The 20,297-nt window shown below is 28.2% G+C and overlaps 3 protein-coding genes and 1 pseudogene across 3 annotated transcripts; 3 read left to right on the top strand and 1 right to left on the bottom strand.

Moving 5' to 3' along the window:
• The first annotated feature begins 1,368 nt into the window (after nt 1–1,368).
• Nucleotides 1,369–2,740, top strand: LOC149061276 (uncharacterized). The gene is made up of 3 exons (XM_089230908.1): nt 1,369–1,539; nt 2,035–2,311; nt 2,373–2,740. The coding sequence occupies exons 1-3, from the start codon at nt 1,369–1,371 to the stop codon at nt 2,738–2,740; spliced, it is 816 nt and encodes a 271-aa protein (XP_089087034.1).
• A 2,497-nt stretch (nt 2,741–5,237) lies between these two features.
• On the top strand, nt 5,238–9,314 carry LOC107172092 (uncharacterized). The gene is made up of 4 exons (XM_089230910.1): nt 5,238–5,250; nt 5,676–5,810; nt 5,946–6,079; nt 9,018–9,314. Exons 1-4 carry the CDS (start codon nt 5,238–5,240, stop codon nt 9,039–9,041), a joined length of 306 nt encoding a protein of 101 aa, XP_089087036.1. The 3' UTR covers nt 9,042–9,314.
• A 7,204-nt stretch (nt 9,315–16,518) lies between these two features.
• On the bottom strand, nt 16,519–18,725 carry LOC149061277 (uncharacterized). Its single transcript, XM_089230911.1, has 6 exons — nt 18,636–18,725; nt 18,476–18,582; nt 17,713–17,879; nt 17,534–17,611; nt 17,346–17,450; nt 16,519–17,259 (listed from the first exon to the last, which is right to left on the bottom strand). The coding sequence occupies exons 1-6, from the start codon at nt 18,723–18,725 to the stop codon at nt 16,961–16,963; spliced, it is 846 nt and encodes a 281-aa protein (XP_089087037.1). The 3' UTR covers nt 16,519–16,960.
• A 958-nt stretch (nt 18,726–19,683) lies between these two features.
• Nucleotides 19,684–20,297, top strand: LOC149061278 (uncharacterized; annotated as a pseudogene).

Raw genomic sequence — 20,297 nt, forward strand, 5'->3', positions numbered from 1 at the left:
GGGTTAAATCGGGTTGTCTAGTCTGGCCCCGATAACACGTTTTTATATAATCATAGATGTTGCAGTCATTTACCGATCGGTTGCGACAGACGAATTATGAAATATGAATGAATGTAAATATACGCGGGCAATCGCGACGTTTAAAACGTCTGTGTATAATGTAAAATCAGAAATTCATTGGGAAAATATTGTTTAATTATTGCTGAAAATCGCAACCGAACGCTCAAAATTAAACATGCGCGTTTCGGCACAACCGAACGCGCGTCTCATTTATGCACGTGAATACACCCTTATAAAACTATGTTTAATTTTGAACGATTTAAAGCGACGTTCTAAAAACGCGGACACGCGCGTTCGAATCGCCTATAGTGTGTAATACCCTTTATCGACAACCTATAAAACGCATAGTGCCATAGTGTGATCCTAGCCATAGTATATAGGTACTACATATAACAATAACATACTAAACAAATATTTATTTATAACACTATACCTAATAAATTAAATAAATTAATAAATGTTAATATTATGGATTATTTTGACTTTGGTCTTGGAGTTCTATAATTCTATCGGCTCTAATTTGTTATCTTCTTATCCGCGAATTCGCCGTAGCCCGCCGAAGGAACCTTATGAAAAACCATTTTATTTTTAGAACTAGACGATGCTCGCCGTGCTCGATGTCAACTAATGAGATTGTGTATATTATGTGAAATGACACCGCCAAACCCTCACTACAGCACGGCGCGATTATTATACGAGTCATACCCATACGTAACCTACGTTAATACGTTATTGGTCGATTTTATGAACTTTGTTTTTAATGTTTTTATTCTGTTTTCCGTGTACGAAGTACGTGTTCGTTATTGATGTTACAGTGTAACACATAAACAAAATAGCAGTTACCTGTTGTATTTGAGAGTTTTGTCAGTGACTTATAAAATTTCTGAGTACTTTTACTTCGTGATGTCTTCACCAAAAAATATTGTATGCGTGTATGGCAAAAAACAACTTGGGATAAATCTTACCAATTGGTTGCGTCATATTCAAGCGTGTAAAAGTGTTAAGTCAAAACAAAAGTGTTTAAATATTTATAATCAATTCCCAAGTCTATTCTTATCTTTTACTTTTAAAAGTAATGCTTAATCATAAGTATTCATAAACAGGCTTAAGTCATACTTTTAAAAGTTATAAGCAAAAGTAATTCTTATTCTTATTTTGATAACCAAAGTCATGGTCACACATGGTTATAGATTGTTATCACTCATTATCACTGTTATCACTCACGAATTGTATATTATTATACGATATTCGTTTTTATGTAAATACATTTTCAAAAAAATATCATTTTTTTAAATACGACTAGTCAAAATGGGTAAAGGACTTGCCTATTCAGCATCCGAAAAATCTTTAATTATTGAATTGATACAATTAAATAAAGTGGTGGAAAATAAGAAAACCGATGCATTTAGCATTCACGATAAAAACAAAGCATGGGAAAGTATTACCAAAACTTTCAATGCGAGTGGTGATCATCCAAAAGTGAGTTGAATTTTAAATATTATATTTTATGTTTAATCATTGTTTAACGTTTTTAGTATTCTGAAGTAGAAGACGTGTATTAGATAGGGACTATACCTATTTTGATTATCAAAAATAATATTTAGACAGCTTGCTAAGTTCCTATTGATGGTATTATATAATTGTTGTATCTACTTCTAAGATTAATTTGTTACCAATTATTTATATAATATAATATGGTAAACCATGGTAGTTTTCTATTAGTGATACGAACAATTTGTTAAAATTAATTTCACACCCCATCATTATTTTAAAACAATTATATTATTAATTTATTTGATTTTAACAATTTATTATTTATTTATAATTTTTTTGGAATCAATCTTGCAAACTGCATATACAAATAATACATTATTTTAGGAACTTCCAACATTTTTGTTACATTTTATATGTTAGTAGTCTACTATAGTAAAATTAGCATATTTTCAATTTTTTTACTATTTACTAATTTTATAGAGAACTGTAAGTCAAGTTAAAAAATGCTGGCACAACATCAAAACAAAAAGAAAATCTGAAATAACTTCTGATAAACAAGCGGTTTTGAGAACTGGAGGTGGACCAGCAGTTGAAAAATTAGTAGAGAATCCATTGATCGATGAATTTGCTAACATAGCATGTGAAATTCCTGGGGCCATTGACAGTGATACAATCGCTAGTCACAATATTACATGTGTAACTACATCTGATGGATATTTGGAGTTTAATATCCAACCTAGTGATGATAATTTATTTGGTAATAACAAAATTAATGTTAAAATTAGATGTAAAAATTCAAAAACAAAATTATTTTATAGATTCAAATATTAATGATACTGATGCAAATTTTACAAATGCTGTCCCAAGTAAATCTATAGAAAAACAAGTGGAATTACCAAGGCAGTATTTAAAAAACAAAAGATCAAACTTGTCAGCTGAAGCGACAAGCCGTGTTCAACGAGTTGAGATTCAAAAAATTAATGATGAAGAGATACATAACTTGTTAAAGGAAGAATTACTTTTAAAAATAGAAAATGAGAGAGAACTTCTGAAACGAAGAAAAATTGAAACTGAAGTCGCTTCTAATGATTTAATTTTTCGTAAAGAGAAACATTTAACAGAAATGGAATTATTAAAAAGAACTATTAAAAATAATATATACCTAATATATTTTGTATATTGTTAAACTTGATAAGATTGTTTAATTTGTTAAAATTTGTTTTCTCTAGTAACAAAAGTTATGATACTGTATTAAATTGTATTTTATTAATTAGGTATGACTATTATTACATAAATATTTGTTGTGCTTTACAATCAATTTTTAAATATTTAATTTGTTAAAATTTGTTTTCTCTATTATCAAAAGTTATGATACTATAAAGTATAAAGTATAAATTATATTTTATTAATTAGGTATGACTATTATTATATAAATATTTCATATTTGTTATGCTTTACAGTCAATTGTTAAAATTTGTTTTCTCTAGTATCAAAAGTTATGATACTATATTAAATTGTATTTTAGCATTAGTTATGACTATTATTATATAAATATTTTTTAAGCTTTTCAGTCAATTTTTTAAAAGGTAACCATTTTTTTTTAATATACTTTTTTATGAGACTGATATATAATATAATACTTGTTCAATAAGTTTTATAATTTGTTTATTAGCTGTATTTCTGTTGATTTTCACAAATTATATCATTAAATAATATTCTAAGAAAAATGCATATTTATGAATTCTGATCTAACTATATTTCCATACAAATTAGGTGGTCCATTATATTCTTGATGAAACATTTGGTTGTTATTCAAAACTTCATCTGTGTGTGGTAGGTTTTCATATCTAAATATTGCAATGTTGTGTAACACTGCACATGCTGATATTATTAACAATGTTGTACTTAGTTTAGTAGCTAACTTCCTAGATAAACAACTAAATCTTCTTTTGATTATTCCATTTAGTCGTTCTACGGTATTTCTTGTGGCTATATGAGCTTTATTGTATCTTTCTTCAGCTCTATTTTGTGGATTGCGCACAGGAGTAAACAAATATCCCAATTGTGGATAACCACCATCACCTAAGAGACGTCCTGGTAATTGTTTTTGTTCATAAATTATATTGATATTACTGTTGCTATAAATAAACAACATATAATATGTGATTACTTAAGGAATATATTTTATATATTTTGAGTATTTCAGTTTTTACAACTTAAATACATTCTTTATTCTAAAAAAGTCTAGAGTTAAAAAAATATACCCAGAATTATTATAACAAAACATGTTTGTACCTAAAAATACGACTATCATGAACAGATCCTGGCCACCTAGCTACAATATCCAGTATTTCACATCTAGGTCCACTCACAATCTGTAGATTTATTGAAAATATCCCTTTTCTGTTCCTGAAATTTTCCCCTTGGTCACCTCCAGGATTTAGTATTGGTATATGGGTACAGTCTATTGCACCATCAACACCAACAAATCCTGAATAAAAATAATTTTTCAACTGTGTATATACTTATTTAAAGCATAATAAACAAATTATTTTGAAATTACCAGCAATATTTAAAAATAACACTTGATTATGTATTTTTCCTTCTAGGGTAGCAGGAAACTTTACAAAAGTCGGTAACTTACTTGCTATTATTCTTGAAATATCTTTTACACATCTACTTATAGTTGGTTGGCTAATACCAACCAAATCACCAGTAACTATCTGTAATGAAAAATAGAGTAGATCACTATCATTACTCACTCAATTTACCTACTCACTTGGAAATTTCCAGTTCCATAATACCGTAACACTGCAAGTAGTTTCAATAATGGTGGAATTGGAAGGCCTCTCATTGAATAGTCATTGAATTCGGCTTCAATGTCATTAAATACGAGGAGCATTAAACTTTGCAATACTGTAGTTTTAGAAAATCTATTAAATTTAAATTTAAATTGCATTTTAGTGAGATGATATTATGAATTATAATTTCTGTTGTAAATATTTTAATTTATATAGGTAGAATTATGTCCATAGCTAAAAATAATCGGTCTGTATAAATGCATTTTAATTATTTTTTGGATATTATATTATAATATATGCTATTCATAAGCATGCTTATGTGGTAGTTAGGATAAGCACTTTATTACTCTACAATTTTTTTTTCATACTATGAATATTTTCGTATTAATAAAATGTGTTCAACAAATTAAACTGTAAAAAGTGAATATTAAAAAAAAATATTGTTTTATTAATACCTAGGTAGGTTATCATTTGATTTTTATTTATTATAATAAATTTACTCACATGATAATAAATTACCATTTGGAATATTTTTATTTTAACTTAGGCTTTAGGCATAAATAAAAATAAAATAAATGACCTCCATATGACCATATAATATGGTGATTTCTATTGAAAATTATTTCACTTACCTGAATCTGTTAAAAAATTCTTTATCGTCATAAAAATCAATTGGATTTTGCATGTCTCTAATATATCGTTTAGGAACACGTTCATTATTTTCTTCAGCACGGTTGTAAAAATTAACTAATTCTACAAAGTGTATTATATCCATATTTTCAATTTTTATAAAACTAATCAATGTGATATGATCAAAAACAAAAAAAAATCATGAACGTACCTCGTATACAATATCATTATTATTAAAAGAATTTCTTAAGCATGGTCAAGACCAGTCTTTTTAAAATCTTCTGAATAAGTCATACTTTTCATTTTCTTAAGCTCGAGTACTATTTATGAATCTCATTTAAGTCATAAGCATGACTTAAGCAATACTTATTCTTAAGAATCGATTATAAATACGGCCCTAAATCATTCTTCAATAAGAAACCTATCTCCAAACAAATTGCATTCAATGGTAAGTGAATTAACTAATAAGGCAAATTTAAATTTTTAGTATTTTTAAATTATAATAGCAAAATGTGTTTTTGCTTAAAGATTTTTACATTTTTGTACTTAAATACACAATTGAAATTACTTAAATACTTAAATAGGTGTATATTTTTAAGTAATATTGATTGTTTAATTTTAATAAATATTCCTTTTTTTTTATTGTTTTTACAAACCAGAATATGAACTTTTAAACTTTTTTGCTTAAAGATTATAATCAAACAGAAAGAAGTGCAGTTCAAGTCAGTGCCAAACCTTTAAACGATGATATTACAAATAATGGTGGTGATCAAGTCAACATTAAATCTTTAGAAAGTGACATTAATAAAACATCTGTACCCAAAGGTAACTCGATAAATAAATATAATATTAATTTAATGATTCATTGACCTTATAAGAATTTTTGTACTTAAATATACAATTGAAATTACTTAAATAGGTGTATATTTTTAAGTAATATTGATTTTTTTTTGCTTAAAGATTATAATCAAACAGAAAGAAGTGCAGTTCAAGTTAGTGTCGAACCTTTAAACTATGATATTACAAATAATGGTGGTGATCAACTCAGCATTTCTTTAGAAAATGGCATTAATAAAACGTCTGTACCTATAAAGGTAACTAAATAAATAAAATATTGATTTAATGGTTCATTGAATTAATTAGAATTTTTGTACTTATATACATTGTTGATATTACCTTATTGAAGTTTAAATTTAATTGTATTCTACTTGAATGTTTTTTTTTTCTTAAGAAAAGTTGTTTTTAACATTGTTAGTAGGTACCTAGATAAAGATAGGACAATATAAGTTATACAAATAAACTAAATATATAAATCTCCAACACTGTAGAATTATATAATAAAAATTAATTTTAAAAACCATCATAATAATTAATATGTTATAAAAACATTTTTATTAAAATCAGGCAGACGTTTCCATGAATCCTGGTATTGGATAAAGTTACCTAGTGGTGAAATAACACGTAGAAAATGTTTATCTTACACTATAACTGAGAACAAATTGTATTGTCTTTATTGTGCATTATTTGGTCGTGGATGTAAAGAAAATTGGTCAAAAATCGGATTTTGTAATTTTAGAAAAGGAGCATTCAGTATAACTGTACATGAAACATCTGAACCACATATTTTGGCTTCAATAAAAGTTGCTTACAGAGAAGCTGCGTTTCCAATCATACCATCATTAAAGGAGGCAGCTGTTGCTAATGTTGCATTTAACCAAGAAGTAGTCAGACATTTGATTGATGTAACATTGTTTTTAGGACGTCATTCCTTGCCTTTTCGTGGGCATAAAGAAGGCTGGGACGAAAATAATAAAGGGAATTTTAAAGATCTTGTGTTACTGTTGACAAAGTATTCCCCTGCGTTATCATCATATGCATCAACTCTCAAGTTAAAAGGTAGGAAAATAGTGAACTTTATATCATGGGAGCGACAAAATCAATTGATTCTAGCCATTTCAAAGCACATACAAGATATTATAAAAAGTGAGATTACAAATTCAGTTTTTTTTTGTTGTTCACTAGATACAACGTTTGATTTATCTAAAAAGGAACAGTTATCTTTAGTGATTCGGTACATAAATCAAGATAATGGAAATGTGTGTGAGAGGTTAATTGGCATACGTGAAACTGTTCTAACTTCTGGACAGCATTTATTGACAATGTTCAATGGCATTTGTTCAGGAATGAATTTAAATTGGAAAACCAACCTCATTGGACAGTCGTATGATGGCGCAGCATCTATGCGAGGGTCTTATAATGGTCTTCAGGCTTTGATCAAACAGCAAAATCCAAGTGCCACATATGTTTGGTGTTGGGCTCACCGTTTTAATTTAGTTATTGTAGATGCGGTTTGTTGTTGCTCAGAAGCTCGAGATCTTTTTGGTAATTTAGAAATTTTGTACACTTTTATGGGAAGTAGTAAGAAACGTTCACATTGCTTCACTAAACATCAGAAATTGAGATATCCAGGAAAACCTTTACGTAGACTTAAACGAGTTGAAACTACACGTTGGTCGTCTCATTCAAGTGCACTTAAGACTGTATTTTGTACTTATGAAGCAATAGTTGACGCTTTAGATGAATTAAAAAATGATTCTACAACGGATAGAGTATCAAGTATTCAGGCTGGAGGATTACTTCATTATTTGTTTCAAGAACGTTTTTTGTTGACTGCCTTATGTTTTAAAAATATTTTTGATACCACTAGTATTTTAAGTAAATGTCTTCAAAATGTAGACATTGATTTATTGGCTGCTATAAATTATATGCAAAATAGTCTAGAAAAAATTAAAAAGTTCCGATGTGATGAAGAATTCAACAAACTACTAGATGAAAAAGAAAATTTCATTGAATCTAAAGAATATATAGCATTTATTCCTTTACCTTCAAAACGTGTGCGCCGTGTAAAAAATATAGCTGGAGAAATATCTTCTGATGAGCCAATAATTAATCCAATCCAAAATTTTAAAATTAATGTCTATTTTACAATCATAGATATTGTATCAACACAAATATCAGATCGATTTAATGATTATTCAGTTCCTTTATTTAAAGATTTATCCCTGTTCTCACACAAAAGGCTTGAAGAAGTAGCTAAAACATCTTATATCTCAGATGATGCATTTAAAGCATTTTGTGATGTTTACGGTCAGTTTGTTGATTTGGATACATTAAGAAAAGAATATATTCAATTTTCCAGTTACTATTCTCATTTTGAAAAAATAATGATTTTACCACAAAATCTACTCAATGATGCATTACTAAATGAATTTGAAGAGGAAACTGAAGAAAGCGATGAAGAGCCTAATGTACCAAGTCAAAATAAAAAGGAAGAAAATTGTGAATCAATAGAAAAAATTTTCAAAATATGTCGGTCGTTTGGTTTAAAAGAAATCTTTCCTCACATGTATACTGCTTTAAGCATAGCTGTGACGTTGCTATCTAGTGCTTCTCCGGAACGTGCTTTTTCAAAGCTTAAATTAATTAAAAATCGTTTACGATCAACTATGAATGAAGAGAGACTTGAAGCATTAATGATAACTTCTTGTGAATTAAATGTTCCTATTGATGTTGGAACTGTAATTAATATGTTTGCATCCAACAGTTCTGCACTGCAAAATTGTTATTGTAATTTGTATTTTGTATTTTGTAATAAAATCTTAACATAATATACTTAGTTATACTTAAGTTTTTGATGTTATGTTTGACAATTAATTTTTATTATTAAATTTTCTATTATTATTTTCAATGTAATAATCATTTATATATACATTTTTGTTATGTAACATTTATGGTCCTATGATAAAAATATTAAATGTAATATAATTATAATAGCTACCACTACAGGATAAAAATATTAAAAAACTGGCATGGGAATTGAAATAGGTAATCAAACTTAAATATTATTGTGGTAGGTGGGTGGGTGGGTGTGTAATTAATTTGATTTTGCTCCACTTAAATTTATAGGACTCGGTGCCACTGGTATTATATATAGATAAATATAGAATAATAATATATTGTGTACAACAATAGGATATAATATACAACAATAGATAGGATAATAGACAGAGCCGTGTCAAGCTTTCCAGCGCCCTGGGGCAACATTTTTTCGCGCCCCTCAAATAGATTTTGAAAACACACAACTAGCAACATTTTGGCGAAAAATTGGTGGCGAGTATCCATTATTATCAGAAAAAGCCTTGAAAATACTGATCCCTTTTTCCACAACGTACAGGTGTGAAAGTGGATTTTCAACAATGGTAACAATGAAAACAAAAGCAAGAAACCGAATAAACTTGGAACACGACCTAAGATGTGCATTGGCCGAAACTGAACCGAACATTAAAGAAATTGTTAGAAAAAAACAATATCAACCGTCTCATTAATGTTAAATCGTAATAAAAACTAATTTTCTTTGTTTGCAAAAATTAAATAAATTATAATTATCATCATAATATATATTTTGTTTTTGTTTTTTTTTTTACTCAACTTTTTTTTGGGTCGGGGGGTATTTGGGAATATCTAACCTGACTTTTGAGTAATAGTCTCAAAAAGGTTGGGAACCGCTGCATTAAACACATCAATTATTAAATATACTTACATTGTGTATGTCAATCTCATCTAGATTATTAAATTCTGATGTTTGTACATTAAAATTCACCAACTCTTTATTTTTATTAGGGGCATTAATTAAAAAAATTAAATATAAATTTTTTTTTCAATGAATTATTACCAGAACCAGAAATGAGCATTTGATCATCAATATTTCTCAATCCAGTATCAACTAAAAATAAAAACAGGATTACAATTTTTTTTACAATGCATAACACGGATAGATTAAAATTAAAATTAAAAATGTTTATAAAATTAAAAAATTGAATATTCATACAATATAAGGTAGGTCATAGTACATTCCACAAAAACTAGAAATTTAAATTGGATCTGGATCATCAATATTATTTCCCAAACATTCAGTCTCAACTAAACAATAAATTAAGTAATTATAACAAATATAGGTCCACAATTAAATTAAATATGACTTTATTAAGTAGACTTTATAGATGTATTAAATTATATTTTTGTACCCACCTGTCTTTAATTTAAAAAAATCATTTTGCAATTTAGGTATTTTCGAAACAATCAAATCATTTCTTTGAGCATTTTCTTTTGCTCTCTTCCTATTTTTACAGCCACTAGCTTTCTTTTTTCCAACTTCATTTACTGACTTCATAACGAAAATTAGGAATAATTCAACGTGCAAATACTTAACTATAAGTAGTTATCAACAAGCCATTAGCCAATATAAATAAAATATAATTTATAAGCCAAATTACCCAAGTCATAAAAAAGCATAATTATAATACAAATTAAACTGTAAAAACTTACCAAATTATTAGCAATTGTAATTTACCTACGTCAATTATAAAAATAAAACGCGCACAATGTGACAACTTATAACTACAACTGTCCAATAGTGAATAATTGAGCACTGTGTATATAGTCGTCAGTTAGTAACGGTTAGAACAGACATATTGTTCTATGGTAATATAAAAATATTATCACTAATATCAATTTAAAAATATTTAGCTATAATCGGTAATAATATCTAAATACGGAGAAATGGGTTTTTCTTTATCACTCGCCGCGCGCCGTCGCCAAGGTAATCTATATTTGGCACAGACAGTACCATATTATTATACATGGCACATGCTTTTAAAATAGACCTTAAAATACTAAAATATATTATATAATAATAAAATTATAACATATTTGGTTTTCGGAGTCACAGGTAGTATATTAAGCGCAAATAAAGGCGCCCCATTTTTTTACAAACTACGGCGCCCGGGGGCAATTTCCTCCTTTGCCCCCCCCCCCCCTTAACACGGCTCTGATAATAGATACTCACTACTCAAATTGCTTTTATATGTCACTATAGTATTGTTTTGAAATGTGATATCCATCTTTCGGATTTATTATTGATTGCCAACAACTAAAACAATTTAATACAACGAATTTTCCATCATAAAAAAATGCCGCCCCAGTTTCATTGAAAATGTTTCCGCCCTTAGGCAATAGCCTAACCTGCTTATGCTCTAGCGACGGGCCTGGATGTCCCATTTATGTACAATATTCTTATGGCATTTAAAATGTTTCTAAAAGTTTTAGTTCTTTGAGCCACCAATAATGTAAAAAAGACATTGAAGCCTACCATAGGCGTATCTAGGGGGGCTTGGGGGGCTTAGTCCCCCCCAGTGCGAATATTAGCCCCCCCAGAATTATTTGTATTATTTTTGATTATTTCGTCGAGTTAAAATAGTTAAATATAAATTATTGTGCTTATTATATTGAACTTGTGACGAATGAATGAATGATAATACTAAAATGATCACTCTTGTAATTATTGACCTTACCAATTTCTTCAGCATCGTGTGAGAGGTCATTTTCGACAATGAGACGTATCAATACATATATACGGTCAACTATGACTCAAGACCGTTTTTCCTCACTGGCAATACTAAATATTGAAAGAGATATTTCAAATAATATTGATTCTAATGATATATTAAATATCTATTCAAAAACTATTAGACGCTTGGAATTATAGTTGAAAACAAATAAATGTCTTATTTTCATTTAGTTTAGTGTTTTTTTTTTCTTATTAAGTATTATTATTTTTGCAGCCCCCCCGATATATTTGATCACCCTACGCATATGAAGCCTACTTACCTTATAATACAGATTACAAATATTAATACACAAAAATAAGACGATAGAAGAAATATAGCTGTGAATCCAATTATTAAAATTTTTCATTATTTGTCATATAATCTTGGGTGAAATATATTTTTTAGTAATTAGTAATGAAGGGTTCATATCATATAATATAATAACAATGACGAGTGAACTTAGATTTAAAATTGTGACAATTTACATAAATGTATTAAATGCATAATACATTAAATAGCATATATATATATATATATGTTTTAAAATTATATCCTATTTTCCTATGGAGTTAAGTATGGAAGTTTAAGCCCCCCTCCCTCCCCCCAGAAACAAATCCTGAGTGTAACTGAATAAAATATTATATTGGTACCTATTCAATAAAATACAATTCTGTTTTCTTTTTCTCCCAGTGATTTGTTTTATATTTTAAGTTATAAGTTAATAATAATATCATGAATCGTAATAAAATATGCAAATAGATCAGCTATTTACAATGAATAATGTGTACGATGATTAACTCCAGAACCTTAGAACTTTATAAAATCCATATTTGTAATTATAACTTTGTAAGAAATAAGTATATTAAATTATCATTAAAAAACAGTAAAAAAAAATAGATTAAAATATTTTTATGTAAAATACAATTAGTAATAGAATGTTGGTGGTAGTCGCCAAGAATATTCCTAATTTTGAACAGACCAAGAGTAATACATGCCTGATTCATTACCTTAGAATCTGAAAAATTAAAATTGAACAAAATATAAGATATCAAGTACCTTAGTTGTAATTTGTAAATGGCTTAATATTATCTAATATCATTTATTATACATAATAATGATATTACAAATATATTATTTATGTTTATATTTATTATTATCTATTAGTACTACCATTGATTATACAAAGTAATATAGTACTATGAATTATGTGTAATCAATGCAAATGCCTGCCTACTAGCTTGTGTTTAGTAAATAAGAATATTAATGGGGATATGTTTCCTGTACTTTCTACAGTATTTATCTTTTGAATTACAATCGAAAAACCAAATCTGTTTGTTGGAAAATCGTTAACATTGAGTATATAATATTATATACTCAATTTCGAAAGTTTTGTTTCAATATTAAATTTCATGAAATTAGATTTTTAAACTCTATGACTATAAAGGCTATATGAAAATAGTTTAGTACCTATAGTATAGTATACTATATTTCCTATAGTCTGTGCTATAACTAGGGCTGGGATTTTAATGCCCTCGAAAACCACGAAAAATGTCCTAAAAAAAATGCTTTTATGACCTAAAAACTCAAAATAATGCCCTAAAAACCCCGAAAAATGCCCTAAAAAATGGCAATAAATCTACAAATTTTTTAATTTTTAATAATTTTAGTATAAATTACAATAAAAAGTTACTCAAACCTTTTCCGATAATATAATACGAATTAGGAGTACCTACTTATAATCTGTTATATTTATTTAAAAACCATGTTGGTGTAAAAATCTTAAAATCTTAAAATAAAATTTCAAATTCATACACTTGGTTTCAAAAAACTCTAAAATTGTCCACAAAATAAAAATTTGTTTACAACACGACGAGCCAAATGTCAATTCAAATATTTTGAACAAATATGTGTGTGAAGTTGGGTGACCAAAGCTAGGTGACTCATAGACCTTATACTCATAGACGGAGCATCACTGGTTGGCGGGGTTGGGTGGGGCGGTCATAGCTATCACCTTAGCAGTGTTGTCATTTCTGATAACATAAAATATGTTTATTTATTTATATTATTAAGATATTAATGTTGTAACATAATTATTAGGGCTCGGGATTATGCATTTGCAAATTTCAAATTTGCAAAACATTTGTCCAGAAAGCAAATAGAATAAATCTGATTCATTATAAATTTGTTTTGGGGTGTCTGGATTTGAAATTTAAAAGTTTTTTGCACATATTTAAGCATACCTACCTATTTCCAACTTTTTCCTATATATGCATATTTTTTTAAATTTATACTGCATATTTTATCTTTTTTTATAAATTGGAATTTTTTTAATTATTTACATAATAAATTCATTTTGTATATGCATAAAAATTATTAATACAATTATGAAATTCAATTTTCTGTATAAGTATTTGTTTTTAAGGACAGCATTTAAACTAATGATACTTAAAGACAAAAACCATTATAAATACCTATATTATACCTAACCAAAGTAAAAAAAAGTTAACGGTGATAGATTTTTTGATATTTAAAGCATACTCATGATTTATGTCTTCTATAAATTGTGAATAACTTACATTAACACACATTTTATATTGTTGGATGCTTAAATAGGTACATATATTTTTGATTTTAAGCACATAGTCCAAAGTCCAAAGCCCTGCTAATTATTATAAAAAATAGTCTAGACTGAATATATATTTGTCTGTAGTCTAACGCAAGTTATAATTTTAAGTGGTGTAGGTATAGTTATACTAAAATTTAATCCATGTATTATAGCTATATAGGTATTTGATTGTAAGAAATTTTAGTGTAATCCGATTTTGATATTTCAAAAATTCATATTTTTATTCAAACTTAAAATGCTTATTTATAGAAAATTTAAATTTATACAATTTACATAAAGGTAGTCAACATAAAAATATATATACATGTAAACAAAATTGCAGATATCTTCTGCTAAAATAGGTTAAATAATAAAAAAAAAACTAATGTCATTAGGTACCTATTTACAATTTACACGTCATGTATTAAATTTTACATTTTTACTCATTTCGAAATAAAACAATTTTTGTAAATTTTTTCCTCATAGAATTGCTATATTTTTTTTCTATTGATGCAGCAGCATGGTGAAAACGAATATTTAGATATGTGAGAATAGCCAAACTTATTATTTGATCCCTATGTGTTTTAAATAATTGTTGGCCTTTACAATGGTCATTTAATTCATTGAAAATATTTGGTTTCTGGTATATTTTGTGTTTTATTTTATTAAACATTTTGTGTTTAATATTTGGTAAAAAAACATTAAAAGATCGAAAAGTTCTTTCTACTTCATGACATATTTCTACTACATCCTGACTGGGTTTTATGAAAGCGTTATTTCGATATTTTTCCTTTATTAATTTGAAATTATGATTTAAGCAATCAATTAAAAATGGGTGACATATATCACAAGTTATTTTATTTTTTATTTTTTTTACCACAAAACCAGCAATATAATTTGTTATCTCATCAAAAAATGGTGTCAGTCTACTTAAAGATTGTAAATAATCATGATCTTGTTCAACTACATTTAAATCTTCTTCAATATCATTATTTATGATAGAATCTGGGCCCACATTAACCACAGACATTTGAGTGCTATCAAGTATTGCAACACAATTGCCATACTGTGAACCGTTAATTTCATTATGGACCAGTAATTTTTTATAAGCCGATTTAAATTGTTTACAAGATGGGTTGTTGTTAAACCCACCTCTTTGTCTTATTGAACTAAAAAATGTCTCTGTGTGGTTTTGAGACAATTTAAAAGACAATAAGTAAGCAAGAGAATATTTTTTTTGTAAACAAGTATAAAATTTTAATATAATATCTAATGCTTTTATAAGTCCAACAAAGCCAGTTTTTCTTCCCGATTCTATTACCCTTTTGCCATTGGGCAACGATAAACCTAATACATAGTTATAAAACTTCTTGCTAAAATGTTCATATTTTTCAAATTGTTTTTCATCAAGTGCCAGGCAGTAGGAATTTTTAGAATATTTACTTCTGCAATTGAGTATATCAAATGCATCATTCATCATCAAACAAAACTCTGCTGTAGCATCAATATCGTTAAATTCATCACATCCTAAAGATTTGCAAAATTTCAGACCATTTCCAACACTATAACTCAACACCTGTGTTGCTAACTTGGCATTCATTTTCTCGTTGTAATAGTATATATGTTTATTCGTCAATTTTGTGGCTGCTTTTAAACCTTCATTTTTTTTCTTTGAAGTACAACATTTTAATATGGTCCCAACTTATTCTCTTTCCTTCTTGATTAAATAGACACCCCATATCTCCCAAAGTGTTTCTAACCAACTTGATCATATGGCAAGCATCATAAAATATATATATAGGCTCATTATTATATGGATTTTCAAAACTTAATTCGTCATTCATATCAAATGAAGCACCAAGATTTGAACACATTTTACCATTACTATAAGCTCCATCAAAAGTGATTGAATGAACTTTGGCACCCGTATCACCCATGAGAATTAAACACTGTTTTAATAAGTTACTTCTTTCAGTTCCATTTAGTCCCGCAACAAGAAAATAACCTATGGGCATTTTCCAGTGTCCATTAACTCCTACAGCCATAAAAACTAGTGCATTTTTTGCGTGAACCGAGTTATCGTTCTCTGTGTCAATATTAGTACCCATATCAACAAAACCATGCATTTTTGTTCCATCCCATTCAATTTTTTCTCTTATGCTCATCTCATCTAAAACAATGTTGCAAATTACAGTCTCATTCTTTGCTTTCTCCTCTATACATTGGAATGCTTCTTGAGTAAAACCTGGGTCCCCATTCACAACTTTATACCATTTACTTATTGTTTTGGGATGTGGGAGTACATTTATAAAACTCTTTCTCACAAAATTATAAGCCTTATTTGAGTAAAATTGTAAAGTTAAGGCAAATTTCCTCATTTCTGGTGTAAATGGAAGCTTTTTACCCTTCATATTAAGTTCAACTAAAGTACGCAATGATTCAGAACCAATAGACTAAATAAAAGAATGAAATAAAAACAAAATTATTTATTATATTATATATTTATTATAACATTTTATACAATTGTAAGGTACATGTATATGTCTTTTCGGTTGCTATAAATGTTTCAATTTCAATAGTTGATAATTCTTTTTTATAATAATTTAAAGTCAAATATCAATTGTCAATAAACCTAATAAAATTATCAAAATGTTTGGGGCTAGCCATTAGGGGGGGGGGGGGCTAAAGCCCGTTAGCCACCCCCTTGGGTGCGCCCTTAGTGTGTTCACCAATTTAGGGAACACTAAATTTCTCGGCCGGATTTTTTTTTTACAAACTGGTGGTATATAAATACAAATTTTAAAAATTTTGAAATGTATCGAAAAATGTGTATTTATATACCACCAGTTTGTAAAAAAAATCGATTAATTCCAAAAAAATTCAGTGGTCCCTTAATTGGTGAACACACTGTATATATAAGTAGATCAACAATTTACCTGCAAGTGGACTGCAGATGCATCCTCAGTTAAAAATTGTTTTTGATGTAATTTCAGAACAAGATCATCGTAAGTATTAAGTTTTTCTGTTAGTCTTTTTAATCGTTTTTTGAGGTTTTCATTTTCAATTCGCTTTTCCCTATATTTGTTCTTTACCATGTTTAAATGTCGCTTTGCCTTTCTCGGAGTTCTAAAATGACTTAGTGATAAAACTCCAATTGAATTGGCATTTAACACCTTGCCTTTTATAGGACTTTGACAATGACTTAAATAATCATGGTCAATATCTAAAATTAAATAATTCAATTAATACATTTAGACTGATATGTTATGCATTAAAATAATGTTTGATAATAAATGTATTGATACATGCCTGTACTCGTAGAAGCTTTAGGTTCGAGTTTGACACATGTCCGTTTCATAGGACTTGGACAAGAGCTAGATGTACCAGTACCATGATAGTCCAAAGATTCAATATCTTAAAATAAATAATATTAATACATTAAGACTGTTATGTTATATATGAAAATAATGTTGGATAATTAATAAATTTATGCATACCTGTATTCGTAGAAGCTTTGGGTTCAACACATGGCCGTTTCATAGGACTTGGACAGTGGCTAGATGTACTATGATAGTCTAAAAGTTTGATATCTTAAATTTAATAATATTAATACATTAAGACTGTTATGTTATATTTATTGCAAATAATGTTTTATAATGAATATATTGATACAAACCTGTACATGCAGATGCTAGGAATGGAACAGCATTATTTTTTAGATACCCGCTTGGTAGATAATTTTCTGGCAAAAAATGATCATCGCATATCTTGTAAGATGGTAAGCACAATTTTAAATTACAAGCTTTTAACCACAATAGCTTACGATCTTCATTTTTAGGAAAACTAAAATAATATAACACCAAACATTTAATGCAAATTGAATATTTTAAATCTTCTAATACAAATGATTGTGTTTAATTACAAAGAGCGGTTAGGCTTGCTTTGATTGAGTTTTTATTTTAAGTGGACTGTATTTCGTGAATATAAAATTAATACAATCTGCCTCAGGGGGCTAGAATAATACAATGAATATAATAAAGAAGGTGATACAATATCTGCCTGTTGGCTAGAATAATACAAATTAATATAATAAAAAAGGTGATACAATATCTGCCTGTTGGCTAGAATAATACAATGAATATAATAAAAAAGGTGATACAATATCTGCCTGTTGGCTAGAATAATACAAATGAATATAATAAAAAAGGTGATACAATATCTGTCTGTTGGCTAGAATAATACAATGAATATAATAAAAAAGACTACATAGGCACTCAGCCCAGAATATAAATAATACATAAAGACTACTCACAAATCACAATACATGATACAGGCGGTTACATAAAGCGGTGGATTTCTCCCACGCGACCGTGCCGGTGACGTATGTAATAATAATAATAATAATAATAATAATAATACTAAAATAATAATATAACAACCGCACACGTGCGACCGCTTTATTGTAACCGCTGACGCGCAAATCACAACCATAGGGCCACAGGAACAAGCACCACACAACTTGAATACTAATAATGATTTGATCACCCTGCTGGGGAAAATAAATTACAACAATGAAAATAATAATTCTTGGAACAATACGTTACTTAATAATAAGACTAGCCAAAATGAATTGATATTTGATGCTGCAAATAATCTTAATTGCTTAGCACATGTGCTTTTTACAAACATTGAATAGACGATGAAACGTCTTCACACCGACGAAGTATATAGAAGAAGAAGGAACAAAAAAAAAAACAAAACGGAGCTGGTGCGTCCAGCCTTTTTACTTTTAGGTACGTACAGTGTTATAGAGATACTATAAAATATAAATTGAGCCAAATAATTGATAACACTGCACGCAGCAAAGATAATACAAATAATACATTTAACAAATAAAATAACATATAATCACGGCTGGAGAATTTAATAAATTTAAATTAAGCCATAACAGATTGTACCCACGAATGAAACGATTTCTCTGATGTCTTAGAATACAATTTTTGACAAACAACACATTTTCTCGTCATTGTTAATACACGGTATAATAACAGTATAATATTAAAAAGTAAAAACAATTAACATATTCACAATTGAGTATTGACAAACAAGCAAACAACTTACGTCTGACAAGTCACAAGTGACAACTATTCAAATGTTGTTGTTGTTGATTGCTGACATTTTATTATCACGATACTATTGATAATACGATACGATAATAATAAGCGTTTTATGCACAACCTGGTTTGTCCTACGCACATGCGCAGAAGTATGAAACAACGTGTGCAGCGCAGCCACCGATTACCGCGGGAACTACTAGCTTGCTCCGTCTATGAGTATAAAGGTGGATTCACACCATAGAGTATATACTAGTATATACTCTATGATTCACACTGCTCCGTTATCCGTGATCCGTGATTTCCGGAAAAACAATATCTGTGATTTCTCAAAACTAAATTTTTCATTTTTGAGGTGAACATAACGATAAGTAGTGGTAACTGGTAATTTGTTTATTGTTATCACAATCACACCATCTTTATCACCTATCTGTTATCAGTTATTGATATTTAAAAATATAATAATTATTATTACATTACAATATTAAAAAGTCACTAAAATAAAGACATTGCACTATATACAATAGCACAGAATAACATATGAAGAGTGAATACTATTAGAACAATTTAGCTAACTGTTCTGTTGTAAATAATATTATAATGAATAGTAATTATGAATATGAAAAAGCCTTGTGGAGAAGAAAAGTGTTAATAATTTGTGCAATGAGACTACTGGCAAAGAGGCATGTGTATAATCTAATAACTATACTTTAAATACTTGTCTGATTATTTATCAAATATTATAAAATGTAAAATAAATTTAATTTGATAGGAATTCCAAAAAGAGATGGTATGTGCGGCCAATTTTTCAAGAAAGAAGGAACTTGGATCACCACACTTTATTAATTAAATAATATCAATTAAACAATTCTGCTAAATTTTATAATTTTATGAGAATGAGTTCTTCCAATTTTGAAGATTTACTTAGTATGGTTGGTCCATTAGTGTACCGAATTCCAACACGACCTGATGTTTTGTCTCCAGGTGAAATTTTGTCTGCAACTATAAGGTAATTGCTTCATATACATTGTGATTTCTTATACATGCTCACTCCTATTTTTCCCTTAATATTAAGTTTATTCAAATTCTGATTTTTAGCATTTTTAAGTATTGGTAGTAGGTTAAATTAAAGTTCTAAAAAGTAGTT

Source organism: Diuraphis noxia, unplaced genomic scaffold, assembly GCF_037042655.1.
Source record: "Diuraphis noxia isolate RWA-SAM2 unplaced genomic scaffold, SU_Dnox_SAM2 contig0001, whole genome shotgun sequence".
Classification (NCBI taxonomy): Eukaryota; Metazoa; Arthropoda; class Insecta; order Hemiptera; family Aphididae; genus Diuraphis; species Diuraphis noxia.

What these genes read in the sequence shown, in the direction of transcription:
- LOC149061276 (XM_089230908.1), top strand. Translation starts at nt 1,369, where the DNA reads ATGGGTAAAGGACTTGCCTATTCAGCATCCGAAAAATCTTTAATTATT. An exon ending in CGAGTGGTGATCATCCAAAA is followed by an intron (nt 1,540 to 2,034) that starts GTGAGTTGAATT and finishes CTAATTTTATAG; the next exon opens with AGAACTGTAAGTCAAGTTAA. An exon ending in TAGTGATGATAATTTATTTG is followed by an intron (nt 2,312 to 2,372) that starts GTAATAACAAAA and finishes ATTATTTTATAG; the next exon opens with ATTCAAATATTAATGATACT.
- LOC107172092 (XM_089230910.1), top strand. An exon ending in TAAAACATCTGTACCCAAAG is followed by an intron (nt 5,811 to 5,945) that starts GTAACTCGATAA and finishes TTTTGCTTAAAG; the next exon opens with ATTATAATCAAACAGAAAGA. An exon ending in AAACGTCTGTACCTATAAAG is followed by an intron (nt 6,080 to 9,017) that starts GTAACTAAATAA and finishes GTACAACAATAG; the next exon opens with GATATAATATACAACAATAG.
- LOC149061277 (XM_089230911.1), bottom strand. Translation starts at nt 18,725, where the DNA reads ATGTTTGTAAAAAGCACATGTGCTAAGCAATTAAGATTATTTGCAGCA. An exon ending in CCTAGCATCTGCATGTACAG is followed by an intron (nt 17,612 to 17,712) that starts GTTTGTATCAAT and finishes TCAAACTTTTAG; the next exon opens with ACTATCATAGTACATCTAGC. An exon ending in CAAAGCTTCTACGAATACAG is followed by an intron (nt 17,451 to 17,533) that starts GTATGCATAAAT and finishes ATTTATTTTAAG; the next exon opens with ATATTGAATCTTTGGACTAT.